The sequence below is a fragment of the Nyctereutes procyonoides genome, unplaced genomic scaffold (assembly GCF_905146905.1).
Source record: "Nyctereutes procyonoides isolate TBG_1078 unplaced genomic scaffold, NYPRO_anot_genome, whole genome shotgun sequence".
NCBI lineage: Eukaryota > Metazoa > Chordata > Mammalia > Carnivora > Canidae > Nyctereutes > Nyctereutes procyonoides.
Window position 1 is genome coordinate 8,066,867 of NW_026575047.1, and position 21,865 is coordinate 8,088,731.

Below are 21,865 nucleotides of genomic sequence, written 5' to 3' on the forward strand. Positions count from 1 at the left end.
ATTACTGTAGCCATACTTTCCCTCCTACTCAAATCCCGGCCAAGCAGCTCCTCACAATCACAGGCAAGGGGTTCCCAGGAGCAGCACTGAGAGTTACCTCCTTTATCTTTCCTGTTTACTCTCTCCTCCATTGCTGTTTTTATCATATCTGTTGACTTTTATTTTCCCTCCTACCTACGGGCTTATCACACGAATTTGCTTTTTCTACTGTCTCTATTCCTTCCCTCAAAATGGTCTACCACACTTAAAATTTGATGTAATTTATATGCTCTTAGCTCTCTAATTTCTATTTCAGTGCTTTCTTCTCTTCTTTATCACTAGCTGCCCACAAGATACTGCTATTTCAATATCCTGCTATCACCTGACAACAGATCTAATTTCAGCTGGAAGCCTTTCCCAATTTCTCCTTTTTATTAAGTGGTGAATGCCCAGCACTGAAAGCATATAACCCCGTTCTGCTGTTCCCATAAAGAAAGAAACTTTCCCCTGTACCTCCCAAGTCTGTGTGCCTGATTTCTACAACCCCTGCCCTACATTACCTGGCACTAGGGTCAGGCTTACCCCAACTTTGGGGCTCTCTCAACCCCATTGCTTCTAAACTGAACTTACAGAAACCTTCGGTTAGCTTATTAAACATCATTTGCTAAAAAGCTGATTGTAGAATTATTTGCAGAGCTCATCTCTGCACTCAGTCAAGATTTTAAGGTCCTGTCAGCCAATCTTGTCTTAACCTAGCTAACTTTGATTCCCTGATTTTTCCAACTACCCCATATTTATTAGCCTACACATACTCCCTACATGTGGAAGGGTTCTCACTCCTCCACCCCAAAATCATAGGTCCCTGAAGAACTAAGCTATATCTTACTCCATCAGAAAAACTGATTTTTCCTTCCTGTGTAGGGAAAAACCTAGTTCTTTCCTACTGTGTTTCTCTACTGTGTGTACCGTGTATAATCATAAAACACTCTACTTCTGGCACCAAATATGTATGAATTTTCCCTAAAACAAGAAGCAAGTCACGGACACCAGATGGGTTTCCTACGATTTAGCTCAATTCTGACCCTGTCTACCCAGAGACAGCATCAGATCCCATAGACAAAGGGCTCCATCCCACAAGATTGCCACCCCCCACACACACATATACACTCTTCTGACGACAATCAGAAATCCAGTTTATCACCTGTGCTTCTGATCAGCCAGCTATAGATGAGGGGTTCCAAAACTTGTTCTACGGATTCAATTAATTTGCTAGAATATCTCACAGAACTCAGGGAAACATGGACATTTATTAGCTTATGAAAGGGCATAATAAAGGACACAAATGAACAGCCAGATGAAGACATACATAGGGCGAGGTCTGGGATAGTCCTGAGCTTCTGCCCCATGGAGCTGTGGTGTGTTATCCTCCCCATGTTGATTTGTTGGCCTACCTAGAAGCTCTCTGAACGCCTCATTACTGGGATTTTACAGAGGCTTCGTGTAGGCAGGGTCAGTTATTAACCTCATTTCCAGCACCTGTCCCCCTCTCTAGAAAATGGCAGATAGGACTGAAAATGCCAAGATTCTAGTCATAACTTGGTCTTTCCAGTGACTAGTCGCCATCCAGAAGTCCACCATAGTCACACCAATAGAGCAACAGATGTTCCCAGTCTCTTAGCACTTGGGAATTTACAGGGGTTTTTCACCTAGCCCCGTATTTAGTACCCAGCTGCTACTCTGTATCATCCATCTCTCCCCCCACTCTCATCTACTTCTCATTATTCCATTCTTTCCTTACAAGCTCGGTCCTTGTGGTCTCCACCCTAACCTAAATTGCTTATGCTCCTTATTCTTTGTCTCTTCTCTGGCACCACTCTCAACAAAAACTACAAAAAATATTTCCAAGTGCAAGAATGCATGAGACTTTTCAATAGACTCAAAGGTATTAGAAAAAAAAATTGTCAAGATAAAAGCTACCTAAAGATACTCAATGGAAGATAGGGGAAAAAAAATTCAGAACTTTATGAGTTGAGGGGAAGCTATTTTTTAAAACTACTTTAAACATTTGATTATGGTGAAGTTTTTGGACTACATGAACTGTTTCAGGATTCAGAAAATACTACCACTATATGGTTTAAGACATTTAATTTTTAACTTTTTAGCACATTCCAAAGGAATGTAAACTAATGAGGCATTACAAAGCTTAGACCTTACTCAAATGAATAGATTAGAATTATTATTAGTTAGCAAAACAAGTCTATGCTTCTAAATAGATGCCTCTCCTTAAGTGCTTAAGGAAGTTGAAAGCATTTGTTCTTTTAATTATTTTGTATCAACTGGTCATAGTTTAAGTTTGTATTATTAACTTTGAGGAAAGGATTTGCTAATATCAAAAGATTAGCTGGTAGATTTTCAAATTAAATCCATATCCTGAAAGGAAGTGAAAGGAGATTGTACTGTAGTAGTTTTTTTAAATCCCATTATGAGTACACCCACAAAATTAGTTAATTTTTAAAGATTTGTTTTAATCATATTGAAACCCTCTGTGGTTTTTCTTACAGGAAAACTAGGACTAGAAGAATATGCAGTCTTTTATCCACCAAATGGTAAGAGTAATACGATTGCTTCCTCTAGTGGGAAATAGGAACATTACAACCTTTATAACAAATGTGACCTTGTCTCTGTTGACACGGATAATAAATTATTATCTAAAGTAAACCTTCTCTAGAATACCTATTTTAAGTGAACTCTTCCTTGTTTGTGGTACCCTCTCTGGCTCTCCTGGAAACCAGGAGTGATGTCTGATAACGCTGAGCAGACTCGGGTCCAGGGTGCTCCGTTCTCCTCTGAAGGACACCGACAGGGTCCATCCGCTGTCTTCCTGTGACTTCACAGCAGCAGTGCTCCAATCAGCGTAGTGCATCGCCAGCTGTTACACTTTGTTATTCTCATAACTTGGCAAGTGTGGTCTTTATGAAAGGAAATATTTTGAAGAAATATATCACCAAGATAATCTATTTTGACTACAGAAAGTGATCAAATGTATAATGACCACATTAGATAATAAGTGTGCGTTTGAAATGCTTGGACAGTTTTTAAGATCTGCTTTCTGGAAAAGCAATATAGGGCATTCCTCATTGTGATATTATTAAGTTGTTTCCTGAAGAAGTCCTCTCACCCCAGCAGAATTAAGAACACGGGCTTTGTAATACAGCAGAGCTGGGTTCAGATGCCAGTTCCCGCCAGCTGACCCCATGACCTTGGGTGAGTTACATGACTTTGCTGAGCTGCACATGCATCCTCTGGCACAGGGATTAAATGAGACACAATCAGTTCAGCAGCACAGTGACTGATATGTAGCAAGTGCTCAAAAAATGCAGTGGCTGCTGGGTGTATTTTTCTTCTTTATCAGCCTCTCCATGTGAAAGTCATACTTGGCTCTCATGGACTGTTCTCTGCGTGCACCTGTCGGTGTGACCTCCCGGGTCCTTCCAGGGGCCATCCTCTGCCCCTCTTGAAGCATCAGTGTTCTCTCATGTCCCACCCACACTTGTTCTGCTCTCTTCTTTTCACACATTTTCCTTGGGCTTCCTCACCTGCTTTCTTGGTTCTATTTGTTGATTACTCTAAAATTTACATCTTCACTTCTGACCTCTGTAATAATGAACTCATTCATCTTCCTATACCCACTATCCGAGAAAGAAAACAAAACCAAGATGAAATTAAGAACAAAACAAAGACTGTCCTGTTTCTCTCCCAGTTCATTGTACTCTTATCGAAACCAGTCATTCAAGGCCTAAAGCTGGGCAGTTATCCTTGACTCCTCAAAGTCGCACGTCCCCCTCATCAGGTCACCAGGGCCATCCAATTTTATCTTTAAAATGCATCTGGGACCTCTCCTTCCTCTCTTCCTCACCGTAACTGCTGCCTTGTCCTCAGCCGGGCTTTACCATCTCCAGCTTATTAATTGCAACAGACACCTAATTGGTCTCTCTCTTTTTTCAATCTTTTCTAGCTTTGCTTTGCTTCACAGTGCTGATTTTTACATCTAAAAGGAAAACCTAAAAATTGCCATTTTTCTCCTTAAAGTTTTCTGAATGGCTTCCCATCTCTTCACAAGTAATGTCCAGGCCTCTGGCCCGGCATTTGAGGCCATCTTTTGACTCAGGCTTCTACTCAGTCTGACTCCTAGCCTTTTCCTGTCTCACTTTTCTTCTATCATAGCAATATCAAGTGATTAGCTACCCATATGCACACACACACACGCACCCCTAGTGCTCTGAGAGCACCGTTTTGCTTCCTGCCTCATTACCTCTCCGTTCTTATGCATGGGACAACTCAGTCAGCCTTTCTTCACCTGCTCTCAGGGCTCACCTCAGACATGAACCTTTGCAGGAAGCTTTCCCGCATCTCCAGGTTTGGTTAAGGGCCCTTTCTTTAGGTTCCCATAGTATCCAGTGTGAAAATCTTTGGTATTTCTTATTATATTATCTTGGCATTCTTTGTTTATGTTTAATCTTCCCCTCTAGATTGCAAGCTTCTTGAGGTATAAGGCCATATCATTCATTTTTGTTCCCCCAGCATCTAGCCATCATAGGAGTTTAATGAGTATTTATTTGAACTAAATTAGAGGATTTTTAATTTTAACATTTATTTGTTATATCTCTGCCTCCTTGGAAACATAATTTTTAGATAATCTTTTGTGCTTAACCAAGAATCAGGAAATCAGAAGAAAAATACCTCTGAAGAGCCAAAAGAGGTATCCAGGAGTCAAGTTCCTCCTCTCTCCATTCCTAAGAGAGCTTTTTCAACTTAGTTTAGAACATATTAGCTGGAGCGCCTGGGTGGCACAGCCAAGCGTCCAGCTCTTGGCTTCAGCTCAGGTCATGATCTCAAGGTCATGAGATCAAGCCCCACATTGAGCTCTGAGCTTAGCGAGGAGTCTGCTGGGGTTTCTCTCCCCCTCCATCTCCCTCTGCCCCTCCACTTGCTTGCTCGCACCCTCTCTCTCAAATAAATAAATAAATAAATAAATAAATAAATAAATAAATCTTTTTTAAAAATAAGGAAAGGAAAATATTAGCTTTTACTTAACAAGCTTGATTTAATCGGTTTTTATAGCCCCCTACAAAAGTGGAAGCATGGAAAGGGACAAAAGAGATCGGGAAAAATGACTAACAACAGTAGAAATGAGAATTAGAAGCTTCACAAAGGAAAACTATAAACCAGCATGTAAGAGCAATCCAGAAAGTCAGCCTGGGACCATTTTATGTAAAGGCCAATAACCTTATGACTATTTAGAACGTCTCACTGGGTTGTAACCTACCATCATAATTTAAGATTTTTATTAGGAACTCAAAACATCAAGGAAAAATATTGCTGTCATAATAGTAACAGTAGCCACAGCAGCAGTAGCTAACGTTTTCCAAGCAGTACTGTGTACCAGGTAGCATGCTGTAAGCACATTGCGTGTGTTCATTCATTTAGTCCCTACAAGACAGGTACCTACTGAGGCAGGTACTAATATTATTCCAATCTATAAAGAAGCTGAGGCATGGCATGTCACCTTGCCCAGCTGGTGAGTGGCAAAGCCAGGCTTTGAGCCGAAAGCTCTTTGACTTCAATATTCTTGATCACCATGCCCTATGGTCTCAGAAGACGTTACTGTGTACACTAGAGTGTCTTTTAGAAGAAAAGGAAGGGGCTAATATATTGAAAAAGAAGATGCGTATAAAGGATTCTAGAAAGATTTTCATTCAGAATAAGAGCAATTTAATGTGAAATGTGGTAAACCTACAGCTGTTCATAACCTTAATTCTTCAGGATAATTTCTTCTTTCAGGTTATTTTAGAATGTTACCAGAATCAGGGAGAACTCCCTTCTCTGGGCAGTGCAGCAGAATAAGAAGAGACAAAAGCTAGTCAGAGTGTTGTCCCTTTATTCTTTACTCACGGCAATACAAAGCAATATTATATATTACTTACTCAACATCTGCCAAAGATAGGATTACTTTAAAATCTTAGGGACACCTCCACCACCACCAGCACCACCAAAACTGGCCTGACTTCCTTGGTCTCAGGGGCCTATACAGAGAGGCTGGCCTGCAGCTCATTGACACAGTCTCCATCCCTGACCAGGCAGGTACCTACATGGGGCACTTCCGTCCCTGTATCGCCTTCCCTAGGGTTGAAATGACAGGCCACCGTGGCACTGAACATTACCTCCTCACCTCGGTTGAGGCCTTGCTAGTGGATAGGCTTTCCCTAGTGGATTCACTAAACAACTGGTAGGCACAATTTCTGAGCTGAGGAGACTCTTCACAGAAATTATATAAGCTTTTCTTGTTTTTATTTTTTGTTCATTTTATATAACTTGTCCTCATTTATTCATTTAATACTTTAGCCCTGCTCTGGCTCCCTCTTCTATTCTAGGTGGGTGATCTGCAGTAATAACCCAAAGTACCTGCCGTCGAGTTTATATCCAAGTGGGGGAGACAAACAGTAAGCAAGTAAATAAATAACTAATGAAAATAATTTCGGAGAGTGAAGACATAAACAATGAAGGGGAACAGAAATTGATGGGGGTGTGTGGCTATCTTAGGTAAGGTGATCAGGAAAACTACTTCTGAGGACGTAGAATATATGAACAGAGACCAGAATATGCAGAGAGAGCTGTGCAAAGAGGTAGGAGAAGAGCATTCCAGAGGGAATATAGAGCATGTTTAAGGGCCTCAGACAGGAACGTACTTGATGGTTTGAAGAACAAGATGGCCAGCGTGACTGGTGACAGCGGGCAAAACACCATCCGGTACAAGGTGAGGTTGGAGACCTAGGGACCAGGTCAGATAGGGAGACAGTTGATCTAAAGTTTTGTCTAGTAAGTCCAGCCTCTGGGCTTCCTCAGGGACAGCTTCTATTAATTTCTTGTTTTCCTGTGAATGAGCTATCCTTTTTTTTTAAATTTTAATTCCAGTTAGTTAACATGCGGTGTTATATTAGTTCAGTGTTATATTAGCGATTGGGGGGGGGGTGTACTTCCATAAGTATGTTACTCATCATGCTCATCATGAGAAGTGTACTCTTGATCCTCCCCCCCCTTGGGCCATACTTTCTTTTCTTTGCATGCTTGGTACATTTTTGGTTGACAGCTAGGTATCTTGAATATTATAGCATGGTAACTAGGAATTGGATTGTCTCCCCTCCCCAGAATTTGTCGTTGTTGCTTGTTATGCACTAGTTGTTTGTTTAGTGACCTTTCTAAACTGCTCTTGTCAAGATGGTATTTTTTGTGTTGAGTGCCCACTGCAGTCTCAGTTGCATTAGCTTAGTGGTCAGCTGGTAATTTGACCGAGATTTCCTTGAACATCTGAAACCAAAAATAAATAAATAAATAAATTATCCAGGCTTTGCAGGCTGGCTCTATGTTGAGGTACTCCTTCAAGGCTTAGCCAGGCCATTTATAGTTCATCAGCCATCGCTTCCTGCATGCGCAGAGCCCAGGAATCTGGCAGAGGTGAAAGCTGAAGTGCCTCTCAGGTCTCTTCTAGATTCCCCTGAATAGAGGAGCTTTTCTAAGCCTTTATTCTTCCATATATCTCCTTTCCCGGCCTCTTCCTGCCCCAGAGAGCTGCAGCTAGTAAATTTGTACTTAAGGCCTTTTGATTAGTGGGGAGTCCTCTTTGGCCCAGTCCGGCAGGGAGCTACTAGACAGGTCAAAACGTACAACCACAATTTTTTGATTCGAGATCCGTGTTGCCCACTCTGGGACCAGCAAGCTGCCCCAGGAACATGGACGGTTATCTTCATAGCTGCCGCCAAACTGGACAGTGTGTGATGGTAGGCAGGTAAATTAGAATACCACAATGCTCTCTTTCCAAAATTCAGCAGCTGCTTTTTTCATTAAGCATTTCCTTGGTTCTAAGTGTTTTTCTTATTATTAGATTCCAGAACTCAAAAAAGTTGATCTAATAGTTCTAGCCAGCTTAACCATTGCTTTAGCAGAGATAGAGAGTTTTGGAGTTCCCTACTCTATTCTTCTTAGTGACATCTCTTCAATTCCTGACTAACATTTTTTGAAGTTCATCCTTAACTATTGTGTGAAATGAAAGTGTCACTCTAATTAATGTAAGCTTCAAGGCAACAAGGATCTTTTGATGATCAGCATATCTAGCACCTAGAATCATGCATAGCATAAAGTCACTGCTCAGTAAACAATGTTGAATGAGAGAGCAAATGAATGAGGGAGTGAATATAGAAGAATACAGAAGAACAGGAATAGAAGCAAGGAGCTGAGACTTACAAGATACACAAAGATCTGACTGAGACTTAAATAAACACCACTAATACCATTTATTTCCTACAAGAAAAGTGAAAATAATTATTTGCCAGTGAACGTTAGGTACAGGAGTTCTGGGACTCTAGATCAGTGGTTATCAACCAAGGGCAATTCCATGCCCCACCTCCTGTCCCTCAGGAAACATTTGCCAATGTCTGTGGACACTTTGTTGTCAGAGCCAGGGAGAAAGGGGGTTTTACCAGTATCTCATGAGTAGAGGCCAGGGATGCTATTAAACCAACATTCTATAGTACACAGGACAGCCCCTCACAACAAAGATTAGGAAACGCCCCTAGAAGAAATAGTGAAAAAATATGTCAATTTTAAATCTGCTTACAAGTGTCAAGTTGATAAATAACACCATACTCTGTCATCTAAATTAAATAATAATCCAAAATTTATTTGATGTGTAACTTTAGATATAAATTGAAAACCTAATGAAAATTGTATTTAAAGTATGATTTTTAGCTTGATATTTAACTACGATTATGTTCTGATATTTGGGAAATTTTACTTACGGAAATAAGTAACAAAGTCATATTCTGAAGTTCTAATTTGGAAAGATAACAGAAATAGCTAGAAAACAATTTAACCATTGTCCCAATGCCTACTCTTACTGATCTGTAAGCTACATGTAGAATGAGAATAACCAAAGAAAATGATTGTCTCAACAAATGAATTAAATACTGTACTAAGTAATCCCAAATGAAGGATGGTAAAAATTTGGAATGATGTTAATGTGAATCAGATGTGAGAGCTGTGGTACAACTACAGATGCTAAAGTATTAACAGAGACAGTGAGGAAATGAAGGGGAAATATTTAGTAAGTGCAAAGCATGTTAATATTTGCTGTATTTTCTGAGTCATATTTACTATTTATATCTTACCTAGTTCAAGATTTATTTTTGTTGACCATGTTTACCATTCTGAGCTATGTCAAAGGCCCATTAAACTATTACTTTTATAAAGTTATTTCTATTGAATGGGACAAGCAGTTCATGTTTTAGACTTTCTTTAGATAGACAAAGGAAGCCTAGTATCTTAAAATAATCAGTTATGGCAGACTTGTAGGTCTCCAAGGCCAGAGAAGAGATGGTGTCCCAAGCATTCCGACGCCTGTTAGAAGTACACTCTTGGATGATGGCCACGTGCATGAAACTTGACCCTTGCAAGGCTGAAGTGATGAGAGGCAAAGGAAAGGATTTTGGAAAACTGGCCAAGAACATGACAACCTCTGAGATCAAAGAAATGTTCTAGGCAATACGTGCCCGAGAGTGTTAATGGATTCTTCATTGCTTCTTCTGCCTTCTACTTTTGTTTGCCAGAAATTGACTTTGTCCTTCTTCCACAGAGTAGACCATGCACCCATTTTTGGAATCGTAAACCCTGGCTAATCTTGATTAAGCTGAAGTGAACCCTTATCTAATAGTGACAAAAAAAGATTTTCTTAGGTTTAAGCTGATACTTAAAAGTGGTACTCTCCCTTCTGAGAGCATAAAATAGCTACAGTTGTTGAGCATCTGCTGTGTCCTAAACTCTGTACTGCTACACTTTAAGTATATTAACTCACTGGTGCTTCAGTACAGCTCAGCGAACTTGCTCTTGTTTATCTCCATTTTCTTTCTTTCTTTTTTTTTTTAATCTCCATTTTCAAAAATGAAAATAGAGACTCAGAAAGTGTTGATAACTTGACAGGAGTCACACAGAATTCATATTTGTGTCTGTATGACTTCATTGGCCATTTCTAATTTCAACACTGAGTTATTGAAAGTTTCCTATCCTACATGTTAATTCCCCATTCATAAATGAATCTTACACTTTAATGTTTTTTACTTTTTAATTTTTTTAATTGAGTATCATTGATACACAATATTACATTAGTTTTAGATGACCAGCATGGTGATTGGATAAGTCTACACATTATGCTGTGCTCACAAGTATAGCTACCATCTGTCACCATACGGCACTACTGCAATACCAATGACTGTGTTCCCTATGCTGTGCCTTTTATCTCCATAACTTATTCATTACATAACTGGAAGCCTGGGGATCCCTGGGTGGCACAGCGGTTTAGCGCCTGCCTTTGGCCCAGGGCGCGATCCTGGAGACCCGGGATCAAGTCCCACGTCGGGCTCCCGGCATGGAGCCTGCTTCTCCCTCCTCCTGTTCTCTGACTCTCTCTCTCTCTCTCTCTCTCTCTCTCTCTCTCTCTCTCTCTCTCTGTGACTATCGTAGATAAAAAAAAATAAATAAAAAATAAAATAAAAAATAACTGGAAGCCTGTATCTCCTGCTCCTCTTCACCCATTTTACCCATCCCCTTAGTCCCCCACCCGCAACCATTAGTTTGTTCTCTATTGTACTTTTTTATTTATAAACTTTGATTATATCTATAAATGCTTAAGTTTCCATCAATTTATATCTCATTTGTAGAAGATACTGCACAATATGAATTGTGGCCCTTGCCTCAAATAGCTTATAATCTAGCTGCTTACAGAGCAGCTATAGATTTCAGAATTTGGGGGAAATGTGGGGAAAGTGTGATTAGCCATGAGTCGTCTTTATGTATGCATCCCTTTCTGCTGCTTGGCAGTTCATGACTTCACTCGCTCTAAGCTTCTAATTAAAAATGGCTTGTCTGGACTAAGGTATTCCTATCCTTAGCAGATCCTTAATAAATATTTTTTTCTTTTTTTTTCTTAATAAATATTTGTAGAAGATGAAAATAATAATAGCAACATCTTCATTTCTGACTACTTTAACCTGCTTATTCAAATGTCGCTGCAGTAACTTAACAGAGGAAAGAAAAAGGAGTTTTGCAGTAAGAATGTAGGGGTTTGGTATAATAGCCACCTGCTTTGAGGTGTAGTATTTAGAAAGATATGTACTTATATTTCTGTAAAGCATCAAACTGTGCCCACTATTTATTAACTCATTTTTTTCTCAGGTTTTTTTTTCACATGTCAACAATTTTATTGTAGAAAAGTTAGAAAAGACAGACTTTTTTATTATTTGTTAAAAGTCTAGAATTAGTAAAGGAAATAAAATTAAGTAGCAGAGCGGGAAGGTAGAAAAAGATGGTCATTCATAAGAGACTCAACCAAAGATACAAGCAGAGAGAAAAACTTGAAGAAAGATGGTGTGTGGGCCCTCATTCTCAGTACTCCATGGAACTCGAGCTGGTGGCTCTCATGTCATTAGGAATGTTGATTTTTAATGTGAGTCTAATCTGGTTCTGAATTTTTTTCAGTTCCTAGAGAGCAAAAGACCTTTAAGTTGGTAAAGATCTTATTGCTGGAAGACCTTCCTCGGTTTTCTTTAGATCTCACCAATTTCTCTGCATCCGCTCTAGACATACTTATTAAACATAGAATTTAGAGCTTGATGATGTTTCAGAGACGGTCTTAGTTCCTGTGTGTGACAAGCAGTTACTGAACCTCAGGAAGTTTGGTGACCGGTTTGTGTGAGTCAGCCACTTATCTTTTCAACAGATTGGATTCTAACATACAGGATGAAGTTGTTTCAGGAAGGACATAATCTATTGACTTTCTGAGGCCATTATAATTTGTTCAATTGTGATCTGCCTTGTTCTGTTGTTTTGTTTTTATAACACATCCAAGGTTTTAGTTTTTCAACATTATCAATAGAAAATTAACTGGATATCTATTGAAAACCTCTAGTCTGTTTTCCTACAGAAATTAAAAAGCATTTTTTGGTGCTTTTGTTGTCACTAAGTCTTCTGACATTTTTTCAGTTATGGAATGAATAAGTTATGGAGATAAGAGGCACAAAGTTGAAGCAAAATAGGAAACCTTTCTATTTTCAGTTTTAATCCTCTAAAGTTTACCTAATACCTCAGTGGGTATACTAATTGAAAAGAAACTTTTTTTTTTTTTTTTTTTTTTAGGAGTAATCCCTTTCCATGGATTTTCAATGTATGGTAAGTTGGGCTTTAAAATATTCAGTGTTTTTATTATAGTTTAGAAAATTAGACATGAAGATCACACTTTATAACATATCACCTACCCACTTAACAAGTTATCGTGAACATTTTTAAACATTGAGTTTAGTATTTGTTTATATCTCCAATTAAATTTTTTAAAAATAAGGATCATCATAATTTCTCAGATGATTGCTTGACAAATTAAGATTAGAACATACTGTGAAAGTGCTCCTGTGTTGACCATGTTCTAATCCGATGGAAACCAGAGATACACGTTAGTATTTAGTTCTGATAGGTGTAAAATGAGGTTGCTTAAATTCCTGAACTAATTCTCCTAAGTCTTTTAAACAAATAATAGGTCAGAAAGAATGTGAAAGGAGGGCCAACACTGAGTTCAAGTCTATGCTTTCTCCAGACGACTGGCATACACAGCAACAATTTCACTAAAGCGTTCGTATGTCCTGCGGTACAGTACGAAAAGCGCATGTGCAGGCTCGAAAGCCCTGAATGCCTTTCTGGCCTCACATGTCATTGAATAAGGAATGCAAGAAGCTTAATGAAGATTAGCAAGAGGAAGAATGCTCGACACCTAATGCTATTTAATTTTTAAATTTTCACATGTTACATATAAACATGTTGAAGAATATTGTCACCCACAACTGCTATCTCCCCACCTTTACACTAAACAGAAATACTTTAATGCTTGACTTTTATAAAAAGAATCAGCAGTACATTAACACTTTTCATTGTAAAAGCCCCTCCGTGTTCAACATCAGACAATAATGGTGAATGTAAGACTTTTAAAACCAGACAATGAAACGAGTTCAGAGGACCTAGGAACTTTGCATTATGCCTCTCTTGATGGTGTTGATCACAGGCTTGAATTACAGAGCACCCTACTTTATTCTCTTGAGCAACCAAAATTTCATAACAGGATACATAACATTATGATGACCTTTCCGCACATTTCTCTTTTATAAATACGTGAGGATTTTAAAATAGAGTACCCCCAAAAGGTTAAGAATATAAATTTTTACATCTAATAATAAAAATATTAGCCTCTTATCTATTTTAATTTCAACTGCAAGAATTTTTCAAGTAAGCCGTTTTTAGAAAGTGAGCTTGAGTGATTTGGGGGACATTAATGATGTCATGAAAGTTTAAATCTTCTAGCGATTCTTAGGCAACAGAACACGTCATTGACTCTGACTCTGCTTATTCACATTTCTGGTCACTTAAGTAGGCTAAGGTTTAATGTTCACTAAGGAAGTAGATGATGCAAAATGTTCAGTACAGAGTCTCTTTATACTATTTTAGAAATGTATGTTGAACATCCACAAACCAAATAGGGAAATGTATTTTAAATAGAAAATAAACTCATGTAGATTTCTTACATATCATATAAAAGACTAAAGCTTTTTCATTTCATAGCTATATAAGGAATTCAACACAAACAGTAGTGGTATCTTGAGTAATAATAACTGATTGTGAAGGTTTTTGTATTATACATGTTTGTAAAAAGTGCTAATTTTAAAATTCTCTTTTATTCCTTCACTGGAAATGATAATAAATAATTACTGAACCCATAAAATCTTTAGATTTTGATTATAGATTTTTACATATCAATAACTTTAAAAGTTAAAGGAAAAAATGCATAAAAAGGTTATTAAATAAATTTCAACGTTTCACTTTGAATTTATAATAATATGTATTTGTGCCACATTATTTTTTTCTTAGACTGTTGCAATTAGAATATGAGTTATTCTTTTTAAATATATAGAATACCCTAATTTGGGCTATTTTAAGAAATAGCAATTTATTTTGGTGGTAAAATAAGTTTTTAAAGTTAGTTTTAAAATGGAAAGATGTGCCTGTCAGTTTTTAAATGTGTATGTATATAATGTAAATTTTTCTTTCTATATATACAAGTAGGTTTTTTTGTAGGTATTTATTTACTCCTCTAAAATTGATTTGTCTTTCTTTTGCCCTTCAGAAAAAGTGAAATCTCTCCCTTGCATTGCTAGCTTTTGATGATTTACTCATCTGTAATACTGTGTGCTGCCATTTAGCCCAGATAATTGATTTTTTTTATTTGTAAGAATTTAACATTTTTTATCATTTTTCCTTTCACTTTGTCAAAAAAAAGTGAATTGAGTTGGCTCACTGCTTTCCCAGATAACTTAATGCCTACTGCCCTCAGGGCATTACTGATGGAATATGGAACCTTAGAATTTCTAATTTGTCTGTTCTATATCATAGCTGAAATTACTCGGTAAGTCATTTTGTATTAAAATTAATATTTAGGTAATGCAGTTTTATGTATCTGCGTTATAAATGTGTTCATGCTGCCTAAAATTCTCAATGTTTGAGAAGATAAAAAGCATGACCATGTCAGTCCAGAATAATCATGTTGTTACATCAGCATCTGAGATTAGGACTTTCTGACATTCAGTTGTGGGATGTCTGATTGAGCTGACACCCCTGAGCTTAACTGCCAAGAACTGGATGCAAAGGAAAACTTAATTCAGCATTCATTAGAGAAATGAATCCATTGTCTGAGAGTTATTTTATTGTAAGTCTATAGAAACTGTCTTTGTACAGGTTGAGATTCACCAGTCTCAATGACCAATAATTTAAACTGTTAATCAAAATTTTTATTTTCAAAAACAAAAACAAAATTTTTATTTTCAAATTGAATTAGTTGAAGACCATGATTCTAAACGCTAATTATAAATCATCTTATATTTTCTTACTTGACTTCCAAAATATAAAACTTTGAAAAACTTTCTGGATCCTTTGTGGAACAAAGTAAAAGTGAATTGCCTGCATCTCACTTTCTTACTATTTCAATTAAAAAAAAAAAAAAAAGAGAGATACTTGACTTTACATAGTCTTTTAAAGCTATTTTGTGTTTTTAATATACCTCTATATGTAATTCCATTCCATCATTCTGTTAATTTAGGATTATGGTAGCTTTTAATTAATCCTTTCCTTATAATTTTTAAGGCCTCACTTTTTACATGTGTATATATTTCCATTTCAACATGAAGAAACGATATATATGATTTTTAAACTTGTCTTTGAATGAATAGTACTATAAAATTGATTTATTCTTTCATGTTTCATTAACTTATTTTCTTGAATTTTAATAGTTCTGCAATGTTATCAATTAATTTCTTTATTCTTTCAGTTGCACCACTTTGTTTTCTATACCATGAGCCTTCCAAATTGTATCAGATATTCCGTGAGATGTATGTGCGTTTTTTCTTCAGACTCCATTCCATCTCTTCTCATCCTTCTGTAAGTTCATAAAAATTGAATCAAATTAGACTATAATCTGTTTTCTTTCCTTAAGAAAGCCTCCCTCAGTTAAATTATAAAGCAACAAATTTTAATTTGTGATGTCAAGCGATATATTTCCATAGAATAAATGAAAGAGAAGAAGAAATTGATATTTAAGTATTTTTTATGACAATTAGGGAGGAAAAGGGCCTTTATCAATTGCAGTTACATTATCTTTTATATGTTAACAGAAAAAAAACATATAAAAATGTCTGTATTGTTCACTTTGACAAGGATGCCTACCCTCTTTGAACACTGATGTCCTCATCGAGATGAAGTTAATATGTTAATGTTTCTGTAGTGCTATAGAGCTGCTATTTTTATTATTGTTTTTGTCATGATTATCATCATAATTTCTTCTTTTTTAATGAAATCAAATATTTATTTGTCGCTTATTTTTCAATTTCGCATTTGGCTAGTTATCAGTTACCATACTAGATATTTTCTTTGTGTTTATTCAGTAGATAGCTCTGTTGATCTCAATATGAAAATCAAAGAGGAGCATATTGGGAGTTGAACATTTTTATCTGTTTTATCTTGGCCAGTCCTTTATCACATGTTTTTTTCCACCGATGAGCCTGAGTTAAAACAGTATTTATTTTACTTTAGTTATACTTTTTTCACCTTTGGGCCTGCTGTGGTCCATTTGTGGGTAACTTGACTAACTCTTACTAAATTGGGATGTATCAGGGCTAACCAGATTTCCCTGAAGGGAAGACTTTGTGGCTGCTGTTAAACTAAATCACTATTGCTTATCCCTCCCACTTTAACCCTGTGTATTCCTAGTCCACCTCCCTCTGTTTCTACCTTGCTCTCCTCCATTGCTAGTGAATGCTGACAAGTAACAGAGATCCAGGATGTCTCCGATGAACAAATAGAAGCACCACCAATTATCTTGGGTTCCTGCTCTCTGAGACAACTTGAGTTAGTGCTTATCTTACACTAATTTTTAGTCATATAAGAAAAATATGAATAATTCTGTTTTCTGTACCATTTTATGCTTCAGAGTTAAAAAAATTTTTTTTTAATTTTAAATTGGCTGCCCAGTATACACCCACAGTTTTCTCCCTGTGCAGAGCACTGGAGCTTGACATCAGGCAACCCTGGATATTCCTTCTCTATCTCCATGCTGACCCTGAAGTGTCCTTTTTCAGTGGATTGGATGGGCCAGCCCTGCCTCTGCCCTTTCTTTATTCGGTGGAATAAAGACTTAGAGTTGGTCAGCTCCTTTTCTGGCTTGCAGCCAGATTGAACTATTTGGAACCATGCCAGCCTTTTTTCTTTAGAAACTCACAAAGAGGATTAAAACTTCCTCACAAAGATCAACCCTGAGGAATGCTGAGCTACAAGAAAGACTTTATTCAGAGTTGTCAAGTAATAAAAGCACTTAAAAAACCATCTGCTTAAATTGGTTACCTCTTGTCCTCTACAAATAATGCCCTGATAAAAAGTAGATTTCAATTAAAAAAATATCAAACATTCTTGTTTGATAACTTCCTGATGCAAATTTCAAGCAGTCAGTAGTCAGTCTTCCCCTGGGAATCGATTTCAAAGAAAGAGTGAGAAAAGCAGGAAATATTTTCCTGGATGGGTGAGGCAGCTGAAAGGGAAGGGACATATGGAAGGAGAGTGTAAGGGTGTGGCTATAGTAGCAGAGAAATACCTGGAAACTGGAATGCATCCAGAAAAAACTAGTTTGCTGGACATAAGTGATAATAGAGGGCTTACAAAGTAGCAGGTTTTCTATAAAATGATGTTTTCCTTAGACTCTGTATATTGTATACCAGATTATATGAGGATCCTATTGTATTAAAAAGGAGGCTCCTTGGCATATCTATAATAGTTTAAGTATCCATAAATAGGGGGAAAATGTATTTTTAACCGCAGTATTAGACGACATTAGAGCATTTCCAGTTTTTTACTCTTAGACAATATGAGAATATTTATATTGATAATTTTTCCTCATTTCCATTTGAATACTTTATTGGCAGAGTTAATTTTTAAATACTAAAATGTATATTTCTTTTGTGTTTTGTTATTATATCCAGGGTATTGTGTCCCTCTGTTTGCTGTTTGAAACTCTTCTTCAAACCTATCTCCCCCAGCTCTTTTATCATCTACGAGAAATTGGGGCTCAACCGTGAGTACCTTTCCTAATTGAAGAATAGATAATTTGACCTCAGAAGGTTCTATTACATCATTGTAAAGGACTTTTTTTTTTGGTATTTTTTTTATTGGAGTTCTATTTGCCAACATATAGTATAACACCCAGTGCTCATCCCATCAAGTGCCCCACTCAGTGCCCATCACCCAGTCACCCATAAAGCACTTTTAAAGATAGAGTAATTCTTTAGAGAAATTAAACTAAAAATATCTCCAATAAAACAATAATTATCAAGTAGTAGATGGAGCTCTACATTGTACCAAAAATTCTTGGGAGCAAAATCCTAATAAATTCTTATTTGTTAGAATTTCTGTGTTTGGTATAAGAATCACCAAAATAAACTAATTTCTCTTCATAATTACAGGTATTGGCCAAAACTGAGGCAGAAATTTGTGAACACAAATACCACCTAAGAAATGTGATAATACCAAACCAATACTAAATCACAACCCTACATATTGTAGGGTTACCTCTTCACTTCAGTATTATTGATTCTCTTCTCTTTTTTTAAAAATAACAATGCCTAAGGCAACAGAAGTTTCTAAATGATTTATTCATGTTTTGTCACTGTCTTCCCCTCTGCGAAACTAGTTTCCCCTCTTAGGGCATATTTGAAAGAAGCATTAACTCTTTGAGACCACAAAAGTAGTTAATGGGAAATACAATAGTAGTTTAGTATTTGTCTTTTCTACACTTGAATCCACATCAGATAGGTGGGTCGGTGGGTGGGTGGATGGATGGATGGATGAGTGGGTGGGTGTAAGAGACCAGGATTTAAATTCTATCTACTAAACTGAATAATCCTAATGAAGTAATTTAATTTGACTAAGTCTCAAATTCTTTAAGTCAAGATAATTCAACTTCTTCATATTTAAAATCAAGAGAATCACAGTTATAACACCTCTCTCATTCTTAATATTGATAATTGTATCTTCTCTCTTTTCTTGATTGTTTGGCTAGCAGTTTATTAATTTTATCCTTCTTTGAAAGAACTCTGTTTTGATTTTCTCTATTCTTCTGTCTTTAATTTCATTAATTTAGCTCTTATATTTATTTCTTTCCTTATGCTTGCCTTAGGTATATTTTGCTCTTGTCTTCTTAAGGTGAAAGATCATGAGTTTGATACCTTTCTTCTTTTCTAATGGAAACAATATTATTATAAATTGCTTCAAAGCACCACATTACCTCCCCACAACAAATTTTGATATATTATGTTTTAATTTTCATTCAATTCACAATGTTTTTGTCAATTCTTTCTTTCTTTCTAGAGAGAGAGAATGAGAGATATAGATCACACACAAGAGCAGGGGAGGGGGCGGGCAGGCAGAGGGAGAGAAGAGAGAGAATATTCCCCTCTGAGCATGGAGCCTGGTGCAGGGCTCCATCTCACAGTCCTGAGATCATGACCTGAGTCAAAATCAAGACTCAGACGCTTAACCGACTGCGCCACCAGACACCCCTCAGTCTACTCTAACAAATTACCATAAACTGTGTGGCTTTTAAACAACAGAAACTTATCTCCCACAGTTCTGAAAACTGAAAGTCTAAGATCAAGGTGATAGCATGGTTGAGTTCCAACGAGGACCCTCTTTTAGGCTGCAGACTGCCAACTTTTTATTGTATTTTCTTATGGTGGAGAGCAGAGAAGAGAAACAAATTTTCCCTTGACTCTTATGAAGGCACTAATCCCAACCTTGAGGGCTTCACCCATGTAACTATTCACATTCCAATTACTACCCTAAGACCCTCCCTCTCTCCTAATACCTTCACCTTGGGATAGAGTTTCAACATAGAATGAGGTGGGGGCGATGGGAGGACGCAAACATTCAGTCCATAACAATGCCCTGCGGTTTATAATATACATTTTTAATTAATTACATTCTACCTTCAAATAAACTCCAGGCCTGAGTGGCTTCACTGGTAAATTCTGCCAAACATTTCAGGAAAAAATATTTTTTCTCTTTGTATTTAGTTCTCAGAAGTTTGATTATGATGTATCTGGGCATGTATTTCTGTTGTGTTTATACTTTCTTGGAGTTTGCTGAGGTTCTTGAATCTTATGTAAGCTTATGTCTTTTGCCAAAGTTAGGAAATCTTCAACCATTATTTTTTAAATATTTTTATCTGCACTATACTTATTCTCCATTTCCTCTAGGATTCCGGTGACACAAATGTTGAAACTTTTGGTCTCATCCCCAAGGTCCCTGAAACTCTATTCATTTTGTTTTCAATCCTTTTTGATTGTTCTGATTAGATACTTTCTATTGATGTATATTCAAATTCACTGACTCTTTCTCTGTCATTACCATTTTGCTTTTGGATCTATCCAGTGAGGGTTATTTTTTGTTTTGTTTTGTTCTGTTTTGTTGTTATTGTATTTTTACTTTTAAAGTTCCCATTTGATATAAGGGAAGGGAGAAGAAAAGTGTGGGAAATATCAGAAAGGGAGACAGAACATAAAGACTCCTAACTCTGGGGAACGAACTAGGGGTGATGGAAGAGGGGGAGGGCGGGGGGTGGGGGTGAATGGGTGACGGGCACTGAGGCGGGCACTTGACGGGATGAGCACTGGGTGTTATTCTGTATGTTGGTAAATTGAACACCAATAAAAAATAAATTTATTATTAAAAAATAACAAAGTTCCCATTTGGTTCTTAACAAAACTCATAGAATTGTGCATTAATAAGGGTAAATTTTACTATCCATAGATTATACTTCAATAAACTTTATTTCTAAGAAACTTATTCTGCGCTATATTTGGAAGAGGGCACAATGTGTGGCGCTATTGTTCTAATAAGACACGATGAAAGACCTATTAAAATGAAATTGGATGATATTAATAATTTGGACTTAAAAGTCAAATGATTTTTTTTTTTAATTTAAAATGTCTGGCCAAAACTTTCTTCGGTATTTATAAACAGATGTTCTAAAACCAGCCAAGAAGTTTAATTTGTCAGTACTACTCCCTACATGTACTTTGTTATATTAGAGTAATAGTTTTCTAGTCTTGAAGAATTTCCAAAAACTTGGGGGTCTTTTTTGGTCTTAAGAGTATGAATATCACATCAACAATGGCAGTCTCTAAGTCCCTTTCTCTTGCTTTGAAAAAATAGCACAGATACTTATCTACATAGTATTGTAACAGCTCCAGCTAAGAGTTTGGCTAGCACCTCTCAGGGGCAGGCAAGTGATATTTAGAGGCTAATAGTACGGAAGTGTGAGGGACTGGTTTCTCTCTTAAGGCACCAAAGCTACGGAGTTCATTTCCTGATTGCAGACATAAATTATTATTGTAACATAACCTATTTACAAATAGTGGGATCTCATATCAGGTTTTGGCTTTTTGTGGGTTTTTTTGGAAAAATCATTTGACTGTTCTGGTTGATCTTTCAGAGTTCTGATAATCTCCCCTTTATTTTTTTATTTTTTTTTTATTTTTTTTTAATCTCCCCTTTAAAATGAAGGGTTTGAAATTAGAAATCTATTTCCAGGGTCCCTTATAGCTTTAAAACTATTTTTCTTTGCCTTTAAAGACTACTGCCTGTTGTTTTTATTCAGCCTATGTAACGATTTGATTGAAAAATGTAGGAATATAATTTATTGAATTGGAAAAGTATACAGCTACCTAGCATTGAAGTATTTTGAATAAAAATTCAAATAATCATGAGTTTTGAGCTGTTAAGAACTGTTAACTCTTAAGATCACCTCGTTGGTAGCTAATTAGTAGAGACCCTGAAAAAACAGAACATAGAAGTGAGTGAATTTTCAAAAGGCTGAACTAAATATATTTTTTAAGATTTTATTTATTTATTCATGAGAGACACACACAGAGAGAGAGAGGCAGAGACATAGCAGAGGGAGAAGCAGGCTCCATGCAGGGAGCCCAATGTGGGACTTGATCCCGGGACTCACTTCCAGGACTCCAGAATCACGCCCTGAGTTGAAGGCAGGTGCTAAACCCCTGAGCCGCCCAGGTGTCCTGCAAAAGGCTGAATGAACTATAACAAAGTAGATATAATTTTTCTTCTTAATACATTGAGACTGCTAATTTGAAGACTCATGGTTTCTCACCATTGCACTTCTGCAGCTTTTAAGAGAGCCTGT

General features: G+C 36.9%; 1 protein-coding gene across 4 annotated transcripts in view; it reads left to right on the forward strand.

Annotated features, from left to right (window-relative positions):
- TBC1D19 (TBC1 domain family member 19) overlaps nucleotides 1-21,865 on the forward strand; it is a 144,440-nt gene that overhangs the window by 113,961 nt on the left and 8,614 nt on the right. For all 4 annotated transcript variants that reach the window (XM_055326526.1, XM_055326527.1, XM_055326528.1 and 1 more), the window contains 4 exons: nucleotides 2,541-2,585; nucleotides 12,220-12,252; nucleotides 15,446-15,555; nucleotides 17,646-17,737. In XM_055326526.1, coding sequence (XP_055182501.1) covers nucleotides 2,541-2,585; nucleotides 12,220-12,252; nucleotides 15,446-15,555; nucleotides 17,646-17,737 — 280 coding nt within the window. The remainder of the gene's footprint in view (nucleotides 1-2,540; nucleotides 2,586-12,219; nucleotides 12,253-15,445; nucleotides 15,556-17,645; nucleotides 17,738-21,865) is intronic.